Source organism: Passer montanus, unplaced genomic scaffold, assembly GCF_014805655.1.
Source record: "Passer montanus isolate IOZ18808 unplaced genomic scaffold, ASM1480565v1 scaffold82, whole genome shotgun sequence".
Taxonomy (NCBI): Eukaryota; Metazoa; Chordata; class Aves; order Passeriformes; family Passeridae; genus Passer; species Passer montanus.
Genome location: NW_024373479.1, coordinates 2,030,191 through 2,051,987, shown reverse-complemented (window position 1 = coordinate 2,051,987; position 21,797 = coordinate 2,030,191). Strand labels below are relative to the sequence as shown.

Sequence of the window (21,797 nt, the reverse complement as noted above, 5' to 3'; positions counted from 1 at the left end):
AGCAGTCTGTGAGAGAAAAAACAAAAAACAACAGCCTGTTCCCTGCTACTGTGTAGTTTTTTCCAGAGGCTGGAAAGTCAAAGATATCTGAAAGGGGCAAATTGAGACCTCTGTCCTGTTTGATTTATTTGCATTTGAGTACAGGTCTGATCTCTAACATGAGAGCCCTAAGCAGCAGGAGATTGGCTTTTAGGGACTAGATTCTTTCATTTGCTCTAATTCAAGTTGTATTTATCATTATCACTACAGCCATTTTCTGGCTTTTCTATGCCTTAGGTGAAAGCTTTGACCTCAAAGGTAGCTCACTGCTTTGTGTGATAGCTGGTTTTACAATTGAAAATAGTTCCAGAGTGCAAAACTGGGAATTTTGGCACAGCTCAGGGATTAGAGTGAATGTTGAGACAGAGAAGAAATGGCAGAGCAAACTTTGGAGAGTGAGGCCATAGACTGTGGGTCAGGAAAGTAATTTTCTACCTGCTTGTGATTTTTCTTCCCTGGTCTGGAGAAGAACTGAGATGAACAGTGGTGAGGCTGCAGATTTCACTTTGGTTACCTCAGCTGTGGGCCCAGCCCTGGGGACAATCCTGGCAGGGACCTTGGGCCAGGAGGAGCAGGGCTTGGATGGGTGTGAGGCTCCTCGTGCTGTCCCCATCGAATCTGTCCAGCCCTGACATGGAGGGGCCCAGCTTTCAGCTCATGAATGGCAATTCAAATTCTGTGCTGCTCAAATTCTCAGTCTCCCTGGCCCTGTTAACTTCAAAGAATTTGAATATTGGCTGAATGGAGCCATTTTTATGGTTGTTGCTAAAACTGATGGTGAACCTCTGGATCACCCTTGCGAGTGACCTCCACCAGACAGTGTGAATTGTCCCTGTCTATCAGGACACATTTCTGTTCCCTTGTTTCATCTGTGTTTGCTTACAGATGGAGGAATGAGAGAGCCAGGACTCTTCTGGATGCAGAATTTCAGGTGCCATTGTTTGCAGAGGCTCTGTACTTGCTGTGGACTTGAACTAGTGCTCCACACTCGCTTGAGACACATCCAGCAAAATGAATACTTCATCTTTTCTAGTTGAAAAGTGCCTTTTGTTGAAGGCAGAATGTTTCACAGAACCCTGTGTGCTCAGTTACAAATGTCATCAAGAGCACTGCTCAAGGCCAGGATGGGTTTTTTTGCTGCTGGGAAAAGAGTGTTGCCCCAGGGTCATACACAGCAAAACACATAGCAGCCTTTGTAAGGTGGGAAATCTGGCCTCAGGGAAAGCCTTCTTGAAATTGGGCCTGTGGCTCTCACAGGTTGGCTGCTGGGTGCTTTGAGGTTTGCCCTCCCAGTGTTTATGTCTTGGTCATTTATCTACAGCAGGTTCTAAGTGAAATCCAGACTGCGTCCTGAGAATTCAAGTCTGAGTCTGGCTTTTATGAGCAGGCTGAGAAAAATCAAATCTGCTGCTACTTCTGGCCCCAACACAGGCTGCACAGTGAGCTAAGCTGAGCCTGAAGGGTGGAGGCTGCCCTCCTCTAGTCCTGCACCTTAGACATGGTACAGTGAAAAGGAAAAGGTGGGTTTAAGGCAGAATTTGTCTCAGGCCTTCCATTTCTAAGGGGAGAGCACTTGCTAAATACCACTTGCTAAATAGCACTGTGTCTCCTGTTGTGCCTGATGTGCCTTCAGTTCAGTGTGGCCTGAAGATTTTGAGCACCTCTACTGGACTGCATCCCTCAGAGAATCAGAGAATGCAGCTCCCCAGTTTTGGGGAGAAAATTGCCAATTCTGCGGCTTTTGTGTGACCCAGTGTGACTGAGGAGAGATGCCTGGAGTGCTGTGACTGTCACCATGATGTCATCTCTAGAGGAAGCCTCAGCTCTGGGGTGAAACATGAGGTAATTCTAACACTGAAATGCTCATATAAATGGATGTAACTTGATTGTTCTTTTGGGTCTAACTTCCACCCTTTGGGGCTGTGCCTGTGCCATGGCTCCTGTTCTGTGGGGCAGTTGTGTTAATGTTTCCCTGCTTCAGAGACCTGCTGGGGGATAAATGCATTGAAACCTGCAAGGTGTTTGGGTGGCTCTGGGGCTGGTAGAATAGAGGGAAATGAAGTTGATTTACTGTCTTTGAGACCTCTGAAATTGCATCCTATGTCAGAGGCCATAAGGGAAGCTTTAATCTTTGAAGATGACCTGCAAATAACATCAGCAGCAGCTACAAGTGAGCCCATTCCTCCACCCTTTGATCAGACAAAATTGGCAGTCAAAGTAAATAGAGGTATAGTCAGGTCATAAGTGCTTTCTGTTCTTCATATTCCTTATATAAAAGGACTGGTGAACCTCCTCATTCTTGCTATCTGTAAATCAGCACATAAAAATAAAGTGTGTGAAACCCAGCCTCTATGCAGGGCAAGTCCTCCTGCCTTGGATGGGAATTTCACTCCTGCTACAGCACCAAATGTGGTCTGATTGCATTTCTGATAATGTATTTGTGGATCACCTTGAGGAGAAGAGGGGGAGTTATACAACTGTTCCCTCACAGTGCTGTTGGAAAGGGTCGGGCTTTGTCTCCTTTGAAATAGATATCAGGAGAGAGCTGCAATCCTGTGAAAACACACATTTATTTCTGAAGTGTTTGTGTATTGTGTGTGTGGTGCACATGAATAGAATTGCCACCTGTCCAAGGCTGATAAGGACAAGCAGTGGTCATGTTCTTGCAGTTTGCTGTGTGAAGAATTGGCACCTACAGCTTCCCTCAGTCTGAGTTTATGAAATGCTGCATGCAAGGAGTTGCTTCACCATTTGTGGCACTTTCTGAGTTTGCATAGATGGGGATTTGTTGGAGGTTTTTCTATAATGGATACAGTGTTAGCCATGGCTTCTGAAAACCCCTTACCTTTTTCTTCTGCCCTTCTGTCTCAGAAAGATCCCATTAGTAATCCTGTTCCTTTAGGAATCCACATATGGCACTGCTTTCCTCGATAACCTTGGCCTCATCTTGTGGGTGGGCAGAGTGACAAGATTCTGATCCCCACGTGCTTTGGGCACCGAGTAGAGGAAGTGACTGAGAAAGCTGCTTGGTGTTTCCATTGCACCCAGCAGGGAACTTGTGCTTGCAGTGGGGCTGCTGCCATCATCCCATCCCACATAACTTCCCTTCAGTATTTGCTGAGCCTTGCCAAGCACAAGGATGGACTCCTGGGCTCTGCTGTGACACTGCTGGTGGGGATGAGGGTATGTAGATATGCAAGTAGGTGGAAACTCTCTAATACATCATAATAGTAATAATAATAATGTACACTTGTACTGCCTTGCAGCTTTCGCTGGAACTTCTGCCCACGCACCAGCCTACTTGGTTCACAATGCAGTGTGCATGCTAGACAATTAGTGGCTGATAATGAAAAATGTCATGGGAACCAGCAGGAAAATCATAGCTTACTCCAAATATATAATGAAATGTAATTAGCACAGACAGCAAAACAGACAATTTATGGTTTCTTTTATTTTTCGTAATTAAAAAGTACCAGTAAACATTCCTTTTTCAGGAAGTTTGGTATCAAATGAAATTAAAGAACTATTGTCTGGAATAGTATTTTATGCAGCACTTAACCCTTGCACAGCAGAATGGATTAAGATCTTGCTAGTTGCAGGTTCTCCAAGTGAATCTACTGTGGAGCTCCTTGTGTTCATTCCCCTGGCCCTGGTCCATCAGGAGAGGCCAGCCCTGGTAGCAGGATTGCTGTGAAACCAGCTACAAGCCCAAACCCCAGCTGGATTCCATGCATGTAACACTGTGGCCAGCACTTCTCTCTTGTTCTTCTGGACAGACTCTCCCTGAGGTCATCTTGCAGTGTGGATGTGGCTCTGAGGAGAGGTTGGAGCAGGAATAGCATTATAATGCCTTGTGGTCCCTATGTCCTCTCTCAGATTTCTCCTCATTATAATGCCTTATATCCTCTCTCAGATTTCTTCTGTTGACCTCAGCTCCATTTCTGATCTCTTTTCTTCCTCAGGGCCCTTCACACTGCATCTGTGGTTTGTTCTTGAGCAGTGGGCAAGGAGTGTGTGCAGTTGTGTGGCCTCAGCCTGCCAGGAGCACAAGTACCATTTCTTGCCTTGTGCCCTCCACCAGAGCAGCAGAATGAGTGGACCCACTGTGGCACTGCACAAAGGTGTCCATGGCATGAATTCTGGGCTTAAAAATGGGTAAATGGGGGAGGATTCTGGCCGAATAAACATTCAGCCAAATGTTTATGTCCCAAAGCAGGTGGTGGTCAGCACCTCCCAGGGTTTGGACTAAGAGCTGAATGCCTTACTGTGTCACATTTTCTCACTCCAGGCACAGTCTGTCATCCATTGGTGTGAGGATGGATATTTTACCCCTGAAAATTCCAGCAATGTGACACATTCCAACAGTGCTGCTGCACAAGGGATGCCTGTGCATTTCTGCTACTTTTCCTCCTCAGCATCTCTCAGGCCCAGACAGCCACCACAAACCAGAAGAGAGCTCTGCTCCAAATCAGTTTTACAGCCATTTCCCAGGCACAGCCTTAGTCTGGAGTTTTAAATCTGCAGAGAAAGCCCCACAGCTGAGGGCTGGGAGGAGAGCTGGGAGGTGTCATCAGGACTGTAGGCAGGTGCAGGATGTTTTCCTCTTGATGATGGAGAAGCAAATTGCCAGCATGCCCCCCCTCCAGAGGGATTTGAGCTTCCAGCTGGAGCAGCTGCAGTGTGTGAGGCAGTGCTCAGGTGCAAACTCAGCCCTCCCTCACAAACCTTGAGGCACAAACTTCTGCTGTCTGGCTCCAGGATATTGTGGTTGAGAAAAGAGGAAATTTGTGCCTAAAGCCATGGGACAGGATACATAAGCTGTGCTGCCTTGTGCTGTAGGAGTCCTGGTCACCTCCTTGCATGGGGACAGACTGTCTTTAGGAGGGATAGCAGAGCTGCTTGGTGACCTTATTGAAGGGAGGTGAGGGATCTTGTTGGTGTCTTCCATGCAGGAAGAGCCTGGACAGTCCCTTCTTGTCAGAACGCAGGACATCCCTCTGGGTGCCCTGGATGGCTCAAAATTCTGGCAGGGGGGTTGGAGGCCCTGGAATGCAGCCAAAGACCCCTGCGGCTTTGAGTTTGACCCATGGAACAAATTACCACCTTTGTATGAAGAATTAAAGGTCACAAAAGGTTAGCTAGCATAATAGTAGTAGTTATAGGGTGAAAAGAGAAATTTTGAAGATTTTTACTATAGAGATCGAGGAGGCAAGATAGAGGAATTTGGGCGTTGTTCTGTTCTTCTCCCTTCTTCTTCCTAGCCTCCATCTTCTTGGTGATGGTGGCACTTTGGGATTGGTGTAAAGTAGAAAGTCACAGTCTAACATAGGTGATAGGTATTGGAACATAACTGTAAATATCAAATATGTAGTTTAGACTATAAAAGACAACACCAGCCCTGTGGGAGAGCAGTGTGCCTCAGACTGACCTGCTGAACAGACCTCAGCAGGCCAGACAGAAAATGTTTAGATAAGAAATAATAAACAACCTTGAGAATGACAGCCGAAGACCTCTGACTCCTTCTTCCACAGCTGGATTGGGGAAAAGAGACTTTTAATACATCTCAGGGTCATCTTGACCAGAGGAGATCCTGAGACCTTCTTGCCTGCGCTCCCAAAAACTCTGCCTTTGTGGGGACAGTTTTTAGTACTTGGCTTTGACAACTTCCTCCTGGAAGTTGATGCTGGACCTTTGGTGAGCTCTGATAGGTGGTGCCTTTTATATTTTTGGCCCCAGGAGTAAGGGAAGCCAGAAGAGCTGTCCCAAGTCCTGCGTCACTGAGCTGCTACTTTCTTGTTCCTCTGTATCTGACCAGGAAACAAGAATTAGAAGGGCAATAATGTTGTTGTGCCAGTCTGAGTTACTTTAGAGCAAATATATAGCAGGTGATCAAGGTCTCCAAGCTTTCCTTCAGGATGCCTGTCTAGTCAAAGATCTGCTTTTTCTTCTGTGGTTTTGCAAGGTATTTGAAGGTCTTTTGGGAAAAAGGGGCACTTTGAGGATTTTCTTTAGCTGGGGCTTGTATAGCATTTCAGAGCATGTACTGAATAATTTATATTTAAAAATAGTGGTAGCTTGCTTGTGTCCTGTCTGAGAAGGGGAAACTCTGGTGTCTCCTTGAGCTCACTGAGATTTTTATCAAATAAAATAAATGGTAACAGTGGTGTCCTTGCTGCACACACCCTCTTGTGAGCTGAGAGGTGGTGATCCCATGTGTTTTATACATAAGATAGAGCATTATCCTTTTTCCTGCTTATTCTATGCTCAAGAACAGGGCAAGTCTGTGATGGGATGCAGCCAGGCTTTCATGTATATTCTGGGGTTATGGCTATGGTGATTTATACTCATCTCCTTTGATTTATCCTTGGCTCCAGCAGCCATTTAATGGTGACTTCAGCAGCTGAAAATAGCCAGAGTCAATGTCTCACTCAGCCACTCTCACCTCCCCAGCTCCCTGGGTTGAGGTGTGAGGGGAAAATGGGTCTGAGATGTGCTGGCCAAATTATCTAGGGAAATTGTGGCATCAAATGCAGTGCTGGCAAGCTCAAGGAGAGGTTGGATGGGGCTCTGAGCATCCTAGGGGAAGGTGTCCCTGTCCATAGCAGGAGGATTGGAACCAGATGGTGTTTAAAGTGCCTTGCAACCCAAACCATTCTGTGGTTCCTCTGTGCCCATGCAGAAGAGAGCAAGGGGAGTGTAGACTTCACCTTGTTGTCACTTCAGCTGCTGTGATTTAGGGCATATTTCTGCTCCTTCCTCAGGCTGGGATGAGGAAGGTCAGAGCCACCTCCGGAGTTTGTGCAGCACGTGTTCCTCTGGGTTCACTCCCAGCCACTCGTTTGTTTTGCATGTGGGCTGCTGCTATGCATTGCTGATTTCTGCTTCCAGTTGAGACATGTTGGCTTGTAGTAATTTAAGTTTTTTAAAATCTCCTTGGTAGCAGTCATACAGTGCACTGTCAAGTTCAAGGCTGTAACTGGGGTCAGTGTAGCTCTTCTAGCCCGAGTCTTTTGCTGAGTCAAGTCTTATGAATTCCCTGCAGGATGTTCCACAGGCAGGGCTCTGTTTACATCCTTTCATCCTGCTCATCTCATCTCTGAGCTGCAGCTTTGTAATCACAAGCATCCCTGGTGTACCACTGATGCTGCTGATGTTTCATTTTTATGGGGTTTTTGACTTGAATTGAGCAGCTGAACTTCGCCCCTTCTTGGTGAAGTAATTACCAGAATAACAAACCTTTTTTTTTTTTGCAGATGACACTGAAAGTTTTTGACATATGTGCCCTTGCTATCCACATCTAGTGATGTATGTAGTGTTTGTCCTTTGTTTTGGCATTTTGATATGTGTGAGAGAGGTGAAATGGCTTTAAAAGCTTTTAGCTGGCGCCTGTGGTTTGTTGCAGACCCAGTGGTACAGGCAGAACATGATAAATTGAAACCAGACTGTTTCTTTACAGTTTGACATAGGGATGTGGATGTACAGGGCTGGGACATCTGCTAGTGCAAAACCACTGTGCTCATCACCTGTGCCCAAACCTGACACCCAAGGACCTAAACTGAATTACCTGAGCTGGAGGCTGATGATTTTTTTTTTCCAGAAAATAATGATAATTATGTGATATAGTCATACTTCTTACTTAAGGGTGAAGAAGCTGTTGAATGAGGATCATAGGCTGTACGTTAACCTGGTTCTTAGTAAATGTAAAGAAGTTAGTGAGTAGCATTATGTATAATCTGATTGCTTTAAAGAAAATACAAAAATTGCAAAGGAGGTGTTGTGGCCTTAATGACTATCCTTTCTTGTTGTAGTACAGATGGAGAGTGTCTCTCTTGGAGCTGGTGGAATTCTGAATTCCTACAAAAGTTTATTAAAATCACTTGGTGTCTTTCCTGTGTTGGAATTCATCCTGTGACAGAAATGAAGACCTAAATGGGAACCAAGTCTGTGTGATGCACATCCTTAGCAGACCAGATCGATGTGTTAGATGGATGTTATATCCAAGCCCAAGTTCCGCTGGATTTCAGTTCCATTTCTTCTGTGGAGAGGATGGGGAAGCAGAGCCATGGATACAGCTGTGCTTAAACCACATTTTCCCTAGGCAGTTTTTCCTGGTTGTGTTGATGATTTCTTTTTCGACTTTCTGTTCTCAGTTACTCCTGATGCCACTGTTTTTTGTCTGCAGTGGGAGCCTTCATTATCCTCCCTGCAGTTCTCTCTCCCTTCATCAACAAGAAGCTCTGCTGTGAAGAGAGAGGTGGGCTCCCATGCCTGGAACAATGAGGGTGAAGAAATCACTGCAAAGAAAAGTCCAGAGCTCATGAAGGACTTGGTGAGTGTCACAGTATTTATTACACTGCCTTTGATGTGCAGAGTCTTCTGGAGGCTTTGATTGACAAACACAGGACAGGCACAGGCCCACCTGCTGTTTCTCAGGTTGTTTATGTGGAAAACAATAGGGTTTTGGGTAATAACCTCCCAAATTTCATCATAAGGATATGCAATTACTACTGTGTTCCCATTATCTTTGTTGTCTGGAGTAATGTCTTGAAAAATGAAAGTCAACACTGGGGAAAGAAGCCCATTCCCTGCTCTGTCTGTTGTGGGAGTGTTTTGTTTATCCAGTGAGGAGCAAAATGTGAGTGTTTCTGAGTAGCAACTGTGCCTTTCTGCTCACAAAGGATATGTCTGTCCTGGTTTTTTTGTAGTAGCTATTACACGCTCTTTCATGCATTTGTTGTGCTCTGGAAATGGTATGTCTTGGGTAAACCCATAGGTCCTGGAGTCAGAACAGCTGGGAATTTTACTATGTTAGAAAAAGAACATTTTAATTTTTCTCAGCCATCAAAAATGCATCTGTTCTGGTAATGGTGGTCACTGTGAATTTGGTAATTTCTTCCTGTATTTGTAAATTTGCATGTCAGAAGTGTATAATCACTAAGATAGTCAGCCAAGAAGAGGCCTCAGAAGTCTCCCAAATGAAGGGTCTGCTTCTCAATGATTCAGTCTTAAATCTAATGGCAAAAGAGCACAATCCCAAATCATAGAGCTCATTCAAGGTTGCTTTGTTGTTCATTTTGCCTTGTGTCTCAGCATGCCTGAGGACATGATCTGGCTGTACTTTGAGACTCCAGGGCTCATGGACAGTTGAAAGCTTGGATGCCATCTGTGGTGGGAACTCAGTGGCACAAATTCTTGCTGAATTCATTAGTGAGCCAGGGACAAGCACCAAAAAGGTACAAGTACAAATGGTACTTGAAATGATTCCCACCCACACCCCGCTCGACTGAAAGTCCTAACTTCAATGTTTCTAAACAAAGACTCTGGGGTTTTTTTTATAAGTTTCCTTCATCGATATTACTTTTAAGTCTTTTTCCCCTTCTCTTCGCCTCCCATCAAGTGGTGTAAAAATGTGGCTTTTATTTCGGTTTTTAAGATGACACATCTCCCAGGAGCGTGTGGGTGTTGACATTCTATGGAGCTGTCACAGGCTATCATGTAAACATGTATTTGCAATGCTTTTTAAAATGTGAATTATTAATAAACAGAGTGGCTTGCTTTTTTTTTTTTTTTTTTGGTGTTTGTTGCTTCCAGGTTTTGAAGGACAAGAAATTGCTTCCCAGCTGACACTCTCAGTAGCAATTTTCATTTCAGACTAAATCTCATGTGTCTGAGTGATAAACCTTTGAAAACATGGGCTTATAATGGAAACACTAAGTCAACTTTAACTACAGCTGTGCCATGCAAGAAAAATATCACGTACCTTAATGAGGTGCTAAATCTGATACGGCAGAGGAATCTGTTGTAATCATTAATTACAATGGAAGCTTAAAGCTGGAGTCTGCTTTTCCTGTTCAAATAAAATGGGCTTGGCGAGTTGGAGCTGAGAGTTATTTAAAAATATCACCTCTATATTTAGTTTAAATTTCACCGTGGTGTCTTGGTACTTGTAAAGTCAATATGGAATCTGTGTGTAGGAAATGCCAATGCTTTTAAAGGACAGCAGCATGAGGGAATATATTAAACCCTGGGCTAACTCAGTGTGTCATATGGCGAATGCAGAAACCTGGAGGCTGAGCTTGGGCAGGGAAGCCAGGCAAGGCTGTTTCCAGCAGGGTGAGGGAGCTCTCCCAAGAGAGTGTTGACAAGCAAGAGTTTGCTTCAGATTTGGAATATGGCTTTGGTGGGTAGGAAGGAGCAGGATGGGGGAGCATTTGCAACGTGCAGTTCATTGGTTAGCGTTCACTTTTCCTCTTTTCAACTCTTACCTTCTGAGCTGTGCATGTTGCAAGGAGATCCTGATTCCAAGGACTCTGGAGGTCTTTAACATGCAGCCCACTAATGGTTGCTCTTCCCAGTCCTAAGTTCTCAATTTGTGGAAAGATTTTTGATTCTCCGCATCTGGAATTAGGAGTGCTTAGAAGATGTCTATCTAATTAGGAGAGAAGGCATTTTGCATGACTGTGGCATCTGCTGTAGGATGAACCCCCCCATGCAATAGCACAGCTGAATGAAGGCTGTGGCCTGGGAAGGGGTGTATGGGTTCAGTGCATGAGCTGCCCCTCTTGCCCTTGGATCCAGCTGAGTTTTGAGTTATCTACCAATGGAGAAGAGAGTTGGTAGAGAAACATGAGGAAATCTGTCTATTTTGCAAGTCTGCAAGGTGACATTTAGAAAATCTACTGTAAAATGTCAGAGCCTCTTTTTTGTTGTTGTTTTTGCTTTCCTGTATAGAGCCTGACCCCAGAACAAGGCAAGTAACGGAATGAAATAGGTGCTCCCATCCACATGGCTCCAGGACACATCTGGCTGTTTTGTTCCTGATTTAATTTTAATTGCACAGTTTGTGTCTCTATGGAGGGGGAAAGATAAGGAAAAGATCATTGTGGAAATGAAGATTTCATTGAAAACCTTTTTGGAGGCTTCAGGACAAAGACTCTTAATTACTGGGGCAAAATGGATGGCAGATTTTTGGTAACTTCTATGGATCCTGTTCTTGACTGGTTTGTTGATCTCAATGATGAGTCCATCTCTGGAGCAGGGATGTGCTGCCTTGGTTTCTTCTCACTCAGCTGCAGGAGTCCCTTCACTGGCAGGGCTGGAGCTCATCTGGACACAGCCAGCCTGTATTTAGGATGCACTTGGCACTGCTCAGAGCAGGCTGCCAAGGTAGAGAGGCTGGTAACCACATACCTGGTAGGAAATTAGCACAGGGCATGTCAAGCTTGCTTGGCTATGCCCAAGCATGTGCAGAAGGAAGAGGTGGTGGCATGAAGCAGTCCTGGTCTTTCCAGAGTGATGCAGAGCCTTGATAGAGGTCATGTGCAGAACTCCTCAGTGAGGGAAAGATTAATTGCCACACCTCTAGAGTCAGCTTGAGTGGTTCTTCACAGCACTGGTGGTCTTTCAGGCACTGGGAGAGCGTGTATGGGAAATTGCTCCTTGAATCACCTCTCCACACAAGGCAGGAGGAGCTTTCCTTGAGCAGAGGCTTGAGAGAAGTCAGTGAGGTCTCATGTGAGACCTTTTGATGTTGTGATGGTTTGGTGTCCCTCTCTGTAGTGTAGGTTTTGGGACTAAGAGGAGCTGGTGGTGTTCCTACACAGAGTGTTTATAGTGTTGGGGAGCCCTCCAAAAGTTCATGGGTGAAGTGGATTTCACAGGTACCTGTGGCAATGCTGGGCAAACCTTTGTACAAAGAGCTGTAACCAACCACAGGCTGCAGTGCTGTGGCTCAAGAGAGTGAAGGGCCCTCTTTGTTCTACACAGTAATCTTTTCATAATGGTGTCACCTGAGACTGGGAAAGAAATTGTAGCTTAGTACACTGTGCTTTATATGAAAATATTCCAGTTGTGCCTTGCCTTGAACACTTGAAGATGTACTCTTGATGTGTGAAAACAACATAAATATGATGAGGTTTGAAGGAAGGTTTCTTTTTTTCATTTTTCCTTTTGTTTTATCATCCTCAAGAGCACTTTCAGTTCATGTTCTCAAGCTGTTCTGCACAGCCACTGCTCCAGCCTCTAGGGCTAGCTGCACACTTACAATAAAATAAATAAATGGAGATGCAGTTCTTATATAAACCACTCATCTCCCTTAGCTTTAAGGAAAGCATCAACACCTCTAACACTCAGCCAGGGCTGGAATATTAGCAGTGCTGCCTGGGTGTTGCCTTTCATTGTCAGTGCTGCCCGGGGCCCAGGAGGGCCCTGGGGACCTGTCACATGCAGTGAGTGGGACTGTCACATGCAGCAGAGGCAGGGACTCATGTTTAGAAAGAAGAAATGTGGGTGAGTGTGACAGCACCAGTCTGGCTTCCTCCAAAGTTGTGGAAAACCCTAGGGGTGTGCTTTTCCAAAGAAACACAGCTGTGGTTGGTCCTTTTCACTCTGGTGTGAGCACCCAGCAGCTCCGCTGTCCTCGGCAAGGGCAGACTGAGGGCGAGCCTGAGGTGGTTTCTGTCACCCAGCTGAGGTGTGTAGCTCAGATTCCTCAACAATCCTGTGGCAGGAGGAGAGAAGGTTGTGAAAGGGAAGTTTCTCAGTGCCCACATGAAGCTGCTCTTCTAAGTTGTTTTTTCTCTCAACTGCTTCGATAGAGGCTCGTAGGAAGAGTGAGTGGCCATGGGACAGTGGGATTGCTGCTACTGATGTTGGATGAGCCTGGTTTGCAACAAGCTGAATTAAATGGAGGATTAGAGTAGCTGAGGGAGCACCCTAAGTCACTAGGGACAACCTGCTCTGATCTGTGGCTCCAAATTCCTTTAAATCTCTTGAGTCAAGTTCTGCTTTTCCCAGTGACCCCTCAGCCTCCCAGCTTTTCTGGCTGGACTGGTGGTTGACTTAGAAGTGAGAGGAGATGGAAACTACAGACTCAGCCACGTGTGCACACAAAGATGGATCACCAGGAATCATCCACTGTGTTTTTGTCTCCCAACCATCACTGCCTTCACTGCTCTTGGTGGTCCACACAGAGAGATTCCCACAGGCTCTGTGAGGATGGAGTGTGTGTGGGGGGGAAGGAGTAACAGGAGCTGGGTGACTCCTCTAAATGTTTCTAAAATAACTTCATTTTGTTAAACAGCTAGACATGCTCTCCCACTGCTGATTTCCATGCAAGTAATTGCTCTGATTGACCCTGGTTTGTTCACTTGCTGGAAACTGGGTAGCACAATTGCAGGCAGGGTGGAGTCTATGGGACCTGCTCTAGGGAGCAGCTTGACAGCGCAGGTGGGTGGGTTGGAGTGGTGGTGTAAATTGGTGTTTCTCCAGCCCTTTGAACTTGTGATTTCCTTTTGGCTATTCTGTCTTCATGCAAGCTGGAGAATGGCAGCAGCTCAATTACAGAACTTGCTGTAATTTCTGACTGCAGGTTTCTTCTTTCATTCCCCTAATCCAGTAATTACAGATGTTTCTCACTCTTTCAGCCTGAAAGAGCACAGTTGCCACTACTAACACCACTTTTCTAATACTCCAATGATTTGTGAATTTCTTTATGCCCTTTATGTAACCCTCGGCTGGAGAAGTATAAATGAAGTTATTCATTGCTGCTTTTTGTGCTACCATTTGGCATGGAACAGTTAGGGGTTTTTTTGTGCCTCTGGTGACAAGCAGCTCTTTAAATGCAAAGGGCTTTATTTTGATTTGAAGGATGTGACTGCCTTCGGTGGAGTGACTCTGGGTTTAACACCAGTGCCAAGTCAGAATCTGGCTCACCCGAATATCCAAACCAAACATTGTGGCCAGGGAGATGTTGCCACTTTCTCTCTCCTGAAATTCCCCCAGGTTTTGTATTAATATTTTGGTGGCAATAATATCTATCTGTGCCTTCACAGATCCTCAGCTTCCTGGGTGCCCTGGACTTACATGACTTCAGTAGTTCTACAATCTAGGCAAAACAGAGTTATGAAGAGGTCAGCATAGGAAATCACCATCAGCTCCTCAGCCCCACTGCTGTTGGAGCTTCTGAATACAATATTTGAATCCTGATCTTCCAGAAACTTTTTTTTTTTTGCTTGAATTTGTCATCACATACTCTGTATGATGGAGAGACTTGGGTTTTTGAAAAAAGCTCCACAATTCCGAACGATAAATGTCACATTTGCATAATTCCTTTTTTTCTTCTACCTCTTTCCTCTTCTCCCCATCCCACTGAAGCAGGGAAGATCAGTAAATTTTTGCCATTGTTATCGACAAAAGGAGAGGGTGAACAAAGGAATGAAAAGAAAGTAGGAGACAACGTGGGGCTAAATATCCTGATCAAAACCACTTTTGTCATTTGGGCATCAATTTTTACAACTAATTTGGCACAGCATCACTAGCGAGCTGCCTGCAAAGACATGAGATGATTTGGGAGTGAGAAATAAGTCTGCAGGCTTCCTGTGTGTGGGCTGAGCCCCGTGCAGCCGGGTACATTGCTGTCTGCCTGAGCTCATCTTTGTTTTCTCTTCACCATTCTGGGGCTTGCAGCACCAGTGCTCTGCAGCAGTGGGTTTATTGCTGTGTTGATTTGTAACCCGTGAATGTTTCCAATGAGATGTGTATAATTTATTGGCATAAACCATTAGATTTTCCTTCAGTGCCCTGGAGTTTCTGATTCACCAGCTGAAAACTATTATCACAGAGCACATAATCACTTGGAAAGCGCCTCTGTCTTCAATGTTTTTGTGTATTAAGTTCAACCACATAAATAGCGTTTTTATAGCACAAAATAGGCCAAAAAGGTACCAGATGTTCTGTATTTGTGTTTTGTTTTTCCCTTAGGGAAGTGTGGTCAGTAGTGATGCTCACAGCTGATGTGAACCTTGGGCACTGTCTGTGAACTTCCCTCATAACACTTCTGCAAGAAGCTCCAACCCTCTGAACAGTTTCAAGTGCACAGGATGGGCTTGGCACTGTGACAATTTCAGCTGGAAATACATTTTCATCATAGTAATGTTTGGTGAGAGTGCAAGGGCTTTGCAAGCATCTTGTTAGATACAATTCTGGCAACTGCAAGAGGAGCAAAGAGTCCAGATTGTTCCCAGAACCAGGAGAGAGGATTTCTTGGCCCAGTGTTGCTGCTGCCTGCCTTCATCTGAGTACATTTCTAATCTACCCTCTGCTATTTTATGTGTATTTTAATTGGGTTCTAGTTCGAAAGGAAAATCAGGCTCATTATATTTTTCAGTAGCTCAAAAAATCTCACATGTCCAAGGCTTCCTTATTTCCTCCCTCCTGTGAACAGCAAAATGGCCTTATCTTGATGTTCTGGGCATCAGCTTAGATTCACACGTTGTTTTAGGTTATCCCCCTAAACTTGGGGCAGAGCTTCCTGCTGGGTCAGTTTGACATCCACACAAATAAAGCTCCTGCTCATGGATATAATCCATTTTCAGCCTGTGTTCTGCTTGAAAGGGAGGGGTTTGGTGGAAAACTTCTCCAAGGGCCACACAAAAAGTGAGTGAAGAAAAGGAAGTTTGTGCCTACACTCTGCAACAGCTTGAACAAGGGAAATGTTAAGAAATGCACAACTGATGGCACTTTTTTAGGAACCTACCTATCAAGAAGATTGAAAGACACTTTGGGAATATTACAAACCTCTGCATTGTGGTCGTGTCTGAAATTCTGGTAATAGTCTACTTTTTTTAGCAATATAGTAATTGTACCTCTCAATGGGAATGCTACTCAGGAATAATGATCTTATCAAGACAAGGGAATATAGATTGTAGTAAAGGTTATGATGGTTTCTATGAGAGGCTTAACATTGATCCTTTTAGCTATCTGATTTTCCAGGAGAGGAAAAAAACCACCCTAACTACTTTGAGTTTAGCATGTGATTTGGTGTGAAAATTCTTATGGGCGGTTTTAGAAGATGGAACTTGAAGTAAATTTTCTAAACTGCTTTTTTCCTCTCTCTTGTTTGATGAATACTTTTAAAAAGAAATGGATTTCTTTTTCCTATTTCCCACACATTTTATGCTTCTCTCAGTTCTTTTAGGTTTTTTTTTTCTTCTTCTAATGCAAGTCAAAACTGTTAGAGAAATCAAAAGCAAAAATCCGTTATGTTGAAAAGACCACGTTGTGAAATATATCATAAACATGCTGTTAGAGCAGTGTCTCCTAATTAATGGAGAGAGCTCCTGGGAAACAGCAAGCCTGCAACACAGCTCAGCCCCCTTTGATCCTCTGGTGAGTTTGTAAAATCGTTGCCCGCCTAAACTTGTCTGCAGCTTGTTACACATTTTATCCATCTGCTGCAAGAACAAAAATAAACCATTTATAATTCAGCTGAACTCCAGTTGTTCAGACTGTGGAGTCTTTAGTAAGAGGATGGTAGGAAAAGCAAAGCAAAGGTGAAACAGTGTCGAGGTGTTTGCAGGTCCCAGGACAGGGAAGAAATGAATCTGACTCCATATTTCTTAGAAGGCTGATTTATTATATTATTATATTATATTAAAAAGTGCTATACTAAAATAATAGAGAAGGGAATACATGAGAAGCCTAGGAAAGGAATGAATAACAAAAACTCATGACAGACTCAGAGTCCAACACAGCTTGCTGGTCACCAAGTAATAACAACTCACATGAGACCAGTCAAAGATGCACCTGTTGGTAAACAACCTCCAGACCACATTCCAAGGCAATCAGGTAGTTACTGTTTACATTTCTTTTCTGAGGCTTCTCGGGAGAAAAATCCTGCAAAAGGATTTTCATAAAAATATGGTGACAAAACAGAATCAGGCACCCTGAAAAGACATTGCTTTTGTCTCTTGAGATTATGTAGGCATTGAGTTGCAAGTTGCATGTGTGAGTTGCAGGTGTTACTGCAAAGTGGTTTAGATTTTTTGGTGAAATACACATCAGTGTCTGCCTATTGTCTGTAAACTGAGATCAAACCACTTGTTGGGGTTCCTAGGATTCAATTAAATGTCCCAGTCCTGGGTAGAGCTGTGTACACAGGTGTATGTGTCGTGCTTCCCCACAACCTACGGGCTGCTGCTTGGCATGTGAAAGTTCACGTTCAAGTTCTATTTGCTGCTGCAGATGACTGAGTGACCACATCCAGGCTCTGCAGGTGGGTCTAGATCACTGCTCTACTTCCCTTACTGAAGCAAAATCTTGCTTTGGAAGCTCCCTCCATTTTTATGGCTGTGGTGCCAACCTCCCTGTGTCAGTCTGTGATGTATCCAGCCAGAAGTGGCGTAGCTCTGTTGGACCAATCAGGTGTTAGCTCCAAAATCTAATAACAAGAGAAGCTAATTATTCCCCATGCAAATATCACAAGGCTGTGTTCTGTTGATTTTTAGAACAGATCAGCACTTCATTTCAGCACCCATATGTTTTACCTCCATCAGTTAGCCATCACTTCTGGATGCCTGCATCCCTCTGAGGGCCACTGCTGCCCTGAGACAGAGGGAGAGCACTGTGAGGTTCTCCTTTCATCAGAAACCAGAGATTCATTTGCTCTTGCCTGTAAATAAATGCCAGGTTAAAAATGTATCCAGTATCTAGCACTTACCCACCAGAGTTCTTCCATGCCTGGGAGAATCTCCCTGTTTAAAGCACCATCTCCTCCCAGTGACTTCCCTGGTGCTGTGATTTACCAGGAGCCAATCCACATTATGCTGCAAATGGCTTGTTTGGAGCCTGTAATCTCTTTTGGTCCATGAGAAAATCAGTTGCACAAAGCAGAGAGGCTTTGCCAAGGGCAGGGTTGGAAAGAGGAGAGTGAGGGAAGGGAACAGCTCACCTGGGAGGTGAGGCTGTGGCACTGCCTGCTCCTTGCCAAAGATTTAATGCATGGCAGGGAGCTTTACCTGGATCCCAGGGGCTGAGCTGAGGGCTGGAGGCTGCCAGATGGATGCTGGAACAGTGTGTGCCCTGAGCCCAGGGATTTTATGACAGCCACAGCTTTTAGAATGCCTTTAGTAACCCACATTCATTTACTGCCCTTGTTAGGGCTGTAATTCTTAGCACAAGCTGAAGCTGACAATAAACCTGTTGGAAGTATCTGCAGCATAAATCAACTGAACAAAATTATTTGGCACAGGTGTTGTAAAAGCTAAAGTCTTCTTCAGTCACTGATCTCATGTCTAGAAGAGCTGCTCACCAAGCAAAATGGGATCTCCTTAGTCTATGCTCCATTTAAAATCCACAACATTAAGATTCCCACTACATTTCTCTGGAGATCATTTCACAAGGTAACACACATTGCTGCTGAGCTTATTTTCTTGCTGTTACACTGTATTTACCCTTTTATACTTTGATTGCTTTTAGACCTCTCAATCCAGCAAGACATTTATATTTATTTTGAAGCTTCTTTTTAGTTGTCTTTTAGTCTAAAATCTGCACCTATTTAATTCTTTCTTCCTAAACCCATCACCCTATTTGTAGGTTTCTCCTTCTCAGAGTTCCTAAAAGAATATCTGTCTTGTGATACTGTGGGAAGATGTATATTGGGCAAAAAGGCATGCTAACTTTCTGCAAGTTATGTTTTTATTTAGAGTTAAGATGAATTTTGAGAAAGCATCATATAGAGATGACACCAGTGCTTTTGTTAACTTGCTTCTGTTCCCAGTAATTTTGTACCTATAATATTACACCTCCTCTGTTTGGCTGTTTTTTAAAATTTCTGTGAATGGCAAAACAGCTCTGGGCTATGTACAGAGAGAGTTTCTTCATAGTTTTTCTAGAGCAAAGTATTTGAGATGCTTGTTTGCCATGGGCTGCTACTGCAAGATTTTGGCCTGTCATTTTCATAATTCAAAACATAATTCTCCCCAAATTCTCCCTTCAGTTTTCTCACCTGCTCATGCTAATGCTAAGGAAATTGGGGCCAGGAGGTTATTTGAGAGGTTATATATTTTTTGTACCTTTTTTCCCCAGAGTCTGTTGACAGCTGTAACCAGAGTGTGTGCACTTCAAAAAGTTACTTGTGTTCCAAGGTTCTGTGTTCTTATTTTTATCTAAGGTTTAGCAAGTGAATAAAAGCTTTCCAGATCTCTGCAGGAATACGTGCAATTTGTCCATCATTTCTGGATTTCTGGTAGTATTCTCAATGGGTAGAAGTGCTTTTTCCATTTCCCCCTCTCAGTTCTAGTCATCTCACATAGATAGTGTGTCGACAGGTGTTGATGGACAAGAAATTTACAGTAATTTCTTATGGTGCTTATTCTGTAGCTCCCTGAATTGTAAGTGACATGCTGGCAAAGCTGAACAACTGATCACCAGACACTGGCATAGTGTTAATCATGGCTTCTGAGGCTGCTCACAACTTCCTCCAGCCACTGTCTTCTTGGATGTCTCAACTATATGAAGCGATCCAACAAGCAGGAGATTCCATATCTGCCTCTCTGCTGAATTTGAGTGGAGTGGGTCGTAAGCCAGAAGGAGAGAGGACCCAGGACCTGGAGAATAATGGAGGCGTTTATGAGGATTATTCTGAGGAATCAGATGATGAACAAGACCTGGACCTTTGGGATGAGGATTATTTCTATCCTAGAGAAGACAGTTACATTGGAGGCCCTGATCTCACCTCACAGAACCTCCCTCACAGCTCTGACACGGGTCCAGAGAGGCAAAAACGGGTTAAAAACAGCAGCACCTCGGCAGAGCAGTGCGCTGGAAGCAGCAGGACCTTGGCAGCCAATGGATCCTACTGGATGGGTGAAGATCTCCAGCCTCCTGATCGGCTTCCTCCCATTGCTGAGGAAGAAGGTGAGCCCTCTTGGAGGATGGGAGGTCATGAGCACAGCCTCAGCTTGGGTGGCTCCTTAAGCAGTGCTAATGGCACGGCACGCTGTGCAGGTAAGCAGCTGGCACGCTCCCTGACTGCATTACCCAGGCCTTTCTTCTCTGCTGCTGCTTTCATTTAGTTGCTAATCTGCTCAGTATGTTCTGCATTGTCTCTGTTTCCCACAGCTAAAATAAAACTCCCCAAATCCCAAAGAAAAAAAAATCTAACCTTTCCAATTCTTCCCTGTTTGTGAGACTAATCTTATTGAAAGAATTGGGGATCTCCAGGGTGAAATGCTGTGTATTAGAAGGCAATCAGGCCCTGCTGCTGTAGCAAGGAGTGTTTTGCTTCCCTCCCTGTTCAGTTTCTGGTAGCAGGACCCTTCAAAGGGAATGTTTAGCCTTAAGCCTTTGCTTTGAGAACCATCTGCCTTTGCGTCATTGCTATTAAAGATATATATATATATATTTATATATATATATATGTAATCTCAAACCTTGTTTCTTTGTGCCAGGAATCTCAAGATGTTACTGTGCCATGTGCTGTGAAATGCTGTACTAAAAAGCCAGCCGTATCTCATGATTTTATGGATGAAAGGCTCCCAAATCACTTTCCTCCCCTCCCACCGCCCCCACAGGCTTTTCAAACAAGACTGAAGAGACAGCAGGCAGGAGATTATGGCAAGGAGAACTGAGTTTGATATTTTCAGTTTTAAATAGGCCTAGCTATGACTTCTGATCTTTAAATGAGAGCAGGAGTGTTTTCAGGGGATTGTGCCCAGGACTGAGTTTCAGCCACATGACTTGTGCTCGCTCAGTGTCACCACAAGTGAGGCTGGAGGTGTCCTGGGTCACAGATGGTCACACAGGTCCTGACTACACCCAGGAAAGCTGCAGTCCTGCTGACACCATCCTTGGGTCTTGCTGGTATAAAGCTGCTCTTTACAAACATCCTGGGAATGGGAATGAGGGTGGAAAGAGGATGGGGGGGGGGGGACTGGGTTCTACAATATGGAGCTGATGAAGAAGTTGAGGCTCACTGAGGATCTACAGAATTTGGCTTCAAATATCTGGTTTTTTTTTTTATTTTTAAGCAGGTGGTAAGTGCTCTTGAAAATGTCTGTTTTATTATGACCAGGAGCTTTTCTTCACTCTTGGCTTCTAGGGAAGTCTTACATATTTAGCCTTTTCTGTGCAGACTGTGGAAGATCAGCCTGTTTGTTTTTGTATTTAACAGGAGTATCAGACTGAGAGGGTATAAACTTTGATGGTGCTCTTTAATGACTGTAAAATTAGCTCTTTTCTTTATTGCTATTTCTCACTCCGTTATGGCCGGGGAGTAAATAATTAAAAAGCTCTTTTGGTCTAGCTGTTCTACCTCCCAAACTGGGACTGCTTGTTTTGTATTCCAAATGAAAGATTGCCAGTTCCCAGATTAAAGATGTCAGAGTTGTATCTCTTGGAGCCCAAGCCCTCCCTTCTGGTACCCCTGTGCAGCATCCTGCCCCCAGGGTCTGCCCATAGGCACTGAGCCAGTGCTGCAGGGCTGGGTTTGTGTGGGTGCTTGGGCTGTGAGACCAGTGAGTGCACAGAAGTGGTGGAGCAGGGCACAAAGTGTCCATTCAGGGAGTGCTGGGGCTGTGGATGCCCTTGGACAGGTGCTGTCCTAGGGCACAACCTGTCTCCTGCAGAGCCTGCAGCCCCCAGCCTCAGGAGGAGCTGTCGGAGCAGCTCACAGCAAATCCTGGGGCTCAGCCAGGTGCCAAGGGCAGCATTCCAGGGCAGCCTCCTGCCCCTGGGCCACAGGACCCTTGCTCACAGTGGCTGGAGGAAAGCTGGTGAGCTGTCAGGGAGCCCAGGAAGGAGCTGCTGGCCTGGTCAGAGCTGTTTGTCAGCTGCAGGGTTCTGAGGGGTGGGTGATGGACCAGATGGAATATCCTGGAGAGGGACTTAGTGACAGACAGATGCCAGAGTGACCCCTGCAGCTCAAGGGAGGGTCCCTCTGGACATCTCTCCCAGATGAGTGCAGGTCCTGGTGAAGTTGC

General features: G+C 44.7%; 1 protein-coding gene across 9 annotated transcripts in view; it reads left to right on the top strand.

Moving 5' to 3' along the window:
• The window catches only part of SYT16 (synaptotagmin 16), a 103,618-nt gene that overhangs the window by 41,045 nt on the left and 40,776 nt on the right, over window positions 1-21,797 (top strand). For 5 of the 9 annotated variants that reach the window (XM_039733049.1, XM_039733051.1, XM_039733048.1 and 2 more), the window contains 2 exons: window positions 8,190-8,368; window positions 19,198-19,824. In XM_039733049.1, the coding sequence (XP_039588983.1) occupies window positions 19,269-19,824 (556 nt within the window). In that variant the 5' untranslated portion in view covers window positions 8,190-8,368; window positions 19,198-19,268. Of the gene's footprint in view, window positions 1-8,189; window positions 8,369-16,974; window positions 17,093-18,067; window positions 18,219-19,197; window positions 19,825-21,797 lie in introns of those variants that run through there. The other 4 variants (XM_039733053.1, XM_039733054.1, XM_039733056.1 and 1 more) reach the window with 4 other exon arrangements.